Source organism: Salvia hispanica, chromosome 4 (genome assembly GCF_023119035.1).
Source record: "Salvia hispanica cultivar TCC Black 2014 chromosome 4, UniMelb_Shisp_WGS_1.0, whole genome shotgun sequence".
In the NCBI taxonomy this organism is placed as follows: Eukaryota; Viridiplantae; Streptophyta; class Magnoliopsida; order Lamiales; family Lamiaceae; genus Salvia; species Salvia hispanica.
Genome location: NC_062968.1, coordinates 7,069,044 through 7,072,019, shown reverse-complemented (window position 1 = coordinate 7,072,019; position 2,976 = coordinate 7,069,044). Strand labels below are relative to the sequence as shown.

Sequence of the window (2,976 nt, the reverse complement as noted above, 5' to 3'; positions counted from 1 at the left end):
ACTAAGTTCTCTTCCCAAGAAAAAAGCTTTCTTCTCCATTGGAATTTCCATGTCCATTTTCAAACAGTAACGAATTCAGAACTCGAAATGGATGGGGCGGAATTAAATATATAAAAAATTTAATATAATTTTTAATAATAATATTAGTTAATATATTAAATAAAATGTAATAATACAAAAGTCATACTATAAGTTAAGTAGTAAATATTTAGACTCCATAAATATTTCAAATATTTATTTTGGTATACAAGTAATAATATGCAATAAAAATCACATAAAATAAGCACTTTATAGTACTAATAAATGGTAGTAAAATGTAGTACATCAAATATTTTAAAAAAATTATTTAACTAAAAATAAATAGTAATATAACGATAATATGTGTAAATAAATAAAAATATAGATCTATAAAATATTTTAATGGATTGATTTGGTAATAAGAAGTCATTTGAATTGATAAAATAAAATAAAGAAAGTAAGGTTAAAAAAAAGTAAAAAAATGCTTGAGGCTTCTTAGTTAAAAGACAAACAACATAACCACTAGGCTAATAACTTTAATATGACATTTATTAAAAATTTATATTTTTCTACATACAGAGGAGGCGATTTTGTTATTTCCGGCTTGACCATAGAGGCTCTTCTCATGCCGGGAAAGGGCGATCGCCGGCTCCTATCCCCTAGATCCGCCGGTCATCCAAACCCATCCCTAGTGCAATTAATCCAATTTAAAATTATATTGCATATTTTCATCTAATAATATTATTAGTATGATAATATTTTACTACTACAAATTTTGCATATATTCTTATCCCTAATTATAATAAATCTATAGGGAATAAAAGTGTAGCAAAAAAAAAGGCCGCGGACCCTAGCCATTTGATCAACTCAAAAAAATTGAACTCGAAAACGTTGCGCGAGGAGAGGGCGGACATGAGGATATTACGAAAACACCCCTCCACCTCCGTATATAAAATTGGTTGCTTCCGTCCGTTCCCGGCGATTTTCCCATAATTTTACTCCCACCGCAAATTAGGAGAATTGCGAGAGAAAGTATATGAGCAAACAAACCCTTGTGTGCTTCAAATTTCGAGAAATTGAAGCTCCGAGATCTCCCAGACTGTGTGTGTTTTGTATGTGTGCGAGATCGTGAAAAACAAATCTTCATGGCTATGGGGACGGAACGATCCAAGGCGTTGCACAATTTCACGATGCCGTGCGGCCTCCGCTGGGGCAATCACCGGATCCTCCGCTGCATGAGGGTCAACTCCGACGCCCAAACCTCCCCCCTCCGCCGCCACTCCGATCACCACCCAATCCAGCAGCGCCGCACCACCAGGGAGCGCAATAAGGACGACTTTCTCAACGAATCGCCCAAAACGTGCGCCCGTGGATTCTCCGAGGACGCCGACAACGGGATTGCCGCCACCAGGGAGAAAGTCATGCTCGATCTCCAGACGGCGGCGGATAAGATGAAGGATGCGATCTTCAAGGACGGCCTCGAGGAAGGGGAGGTCGCCGCCGCCTCCCTGCCTCCTGCCGAGGCCGAGGGTTACTGCCCCTGGAATTTGAGGACGCGCCGCGCCGCGCCGGGAAGGAGCAGTGGCGACTCCGCCGCCGATGTCGGCGGCGGGAAGAGTTTCAGGACGGATTTGCCGCGGCCGGCTGGATCCTCTCAGATTCGGTCAGGGCAGAAATCGCCGATGCGTAAGAGTGACGACGGCGGTGCGGCGGCGGCGAGCGGGAAGAAGAGAGAGCGGGAGAAGTTCTCAGTGGCGCTATCGAAGCGAGACATCGAGGAGGATTTCTACGCGATGGTAGGTCACCGGCCGCCCCGTAGACCGAAGAAGAGGCCGAGGATTGTTCAGAAGCAATTGGATGTAAGCCTCAAATTCCGAATTGACCTAATTTCTTCATAGCTTGATTTGTCTCTGATTGATGATTGGTCGTGCATCACTGTTCCATTGATTGATCTTTCCAATTCTGATGATTTATTGAATAATTGAATTTCGGCAGACCTTATTTCCGGGATTGTGGCTGACGGAAGTTACAACAGACATGTACAAGGTTATTGAAGCTGCCCCTCATTAGGTGAATTGAAATCTTCTCGTTTCAATGTCAAGATTTTTGCCTTTTTTGAAGTCCTGTTTTTGAGTGTGATTCATGGCTCAATTTGCAGTTTTTCAACGGAGATAGGATTGTTCTTGCTCGTTACTGATATAGAGGCTTATTGCACCAGCATTGTTCAATCGGGGTTGGCGCCAAGTGCCGAAATTCCTCGTGCTGTTGAAGGGAAAGGTTTACAGCTGCTTTGCTTTAGGGATTCTGATTTTTGCTTCTTTCACTGGTTATAATTGTTCATATATATGTTTCTCTTTTTTCATGGAATAAAGTTCATTCATATAGTGGAAAAGTAAGTTAGGGATTTTTTTTCTTTCTACTTTCTCTCAATTGGAACTCCTGTCCTTTATGTCTGATATATCCAACCTTAAAATTCTCATTTTTAACAAACTGCGAGCACTGTTTACTGTCTTTTTGTACTTGGTGATGATAGCTGTGATTTCTGCACATAGTTTCTCGGGTTGATTATTAAATTTATCAGAAATATAATGGTATGTTGGTTTCTGTTAGATTGTGGAGTATTGATGGATGTTACTTTAGTAGTGTTGATTTTAATGGTTAGGGTGTCCACTATACATGGCCGGGCCAAGCCACAAAGTGTGGCCATGCCACAAAATCGTGGCCGGGCCACCAATGCCCATGTTTCCCACTATAATGGACATGGCCAAGCCACCAAAATTTTTATTTTTTCCATTTTATTTATATTTTAATTAAAAATGGGTATATTTATAGAATTTGTGTAGGAAAGAGGTAAAAAAATGTGTATACTTATAAAATTTTAAAAAAAAAAAATCAAAAAATATGGAGAGCCGCGGCTCGTGGCCAATACAATAGGAGGGCCACGGCTCCCGCCCAAGA

The 2,976-nt window shown here is 40.7% G+C and overlaps 1 protein-coding gene across 1 annotated transcript; it reads left to right on the top strand.

Moving 5' to 3' along the window:
• The first annotated feature begins 989 nt into the window (after positions 1-989).
• Positions 990-2,627, top strand: LOC125223377. The gene is made up of 3 exons (XM_048126499.1): positions 990-1,877; positions 2,014-2,088; positions 2,177-2,627. Exons 1-2 carry the CDS (start codon positions 1,164-1,166, stop codon positions 2,086-2,088), a joined length of 789 nt encoding a protein of 262 aa, XP_047982456.1. The 5' UTR covers positions 990-1,163; the 3' UTR covers positions 2,177-2,627.
• The last annotated feature ends 349 nt before the right edge of the window (positions 2,628-2,976 follow it).

What these genes read in the sequence shown, in the direction of transcription:
- LOC125223377 (XM_048126499.1), top strand. Translation starts at nt 1,164, where the DNA reads ATGGCTATGGGGACGGAACGATCCAAGGCGTTGCACAATTTCACGATG. An exon ending in TTGTTCAGAAGCAATTGGAT is followed by an intron (nt 1,878 to 2,013) that starts GTAAGCCTCAAA and finishes GAATTTCGGCAG; the next exon opens with ACCTTATTTCCGGGATTGTG.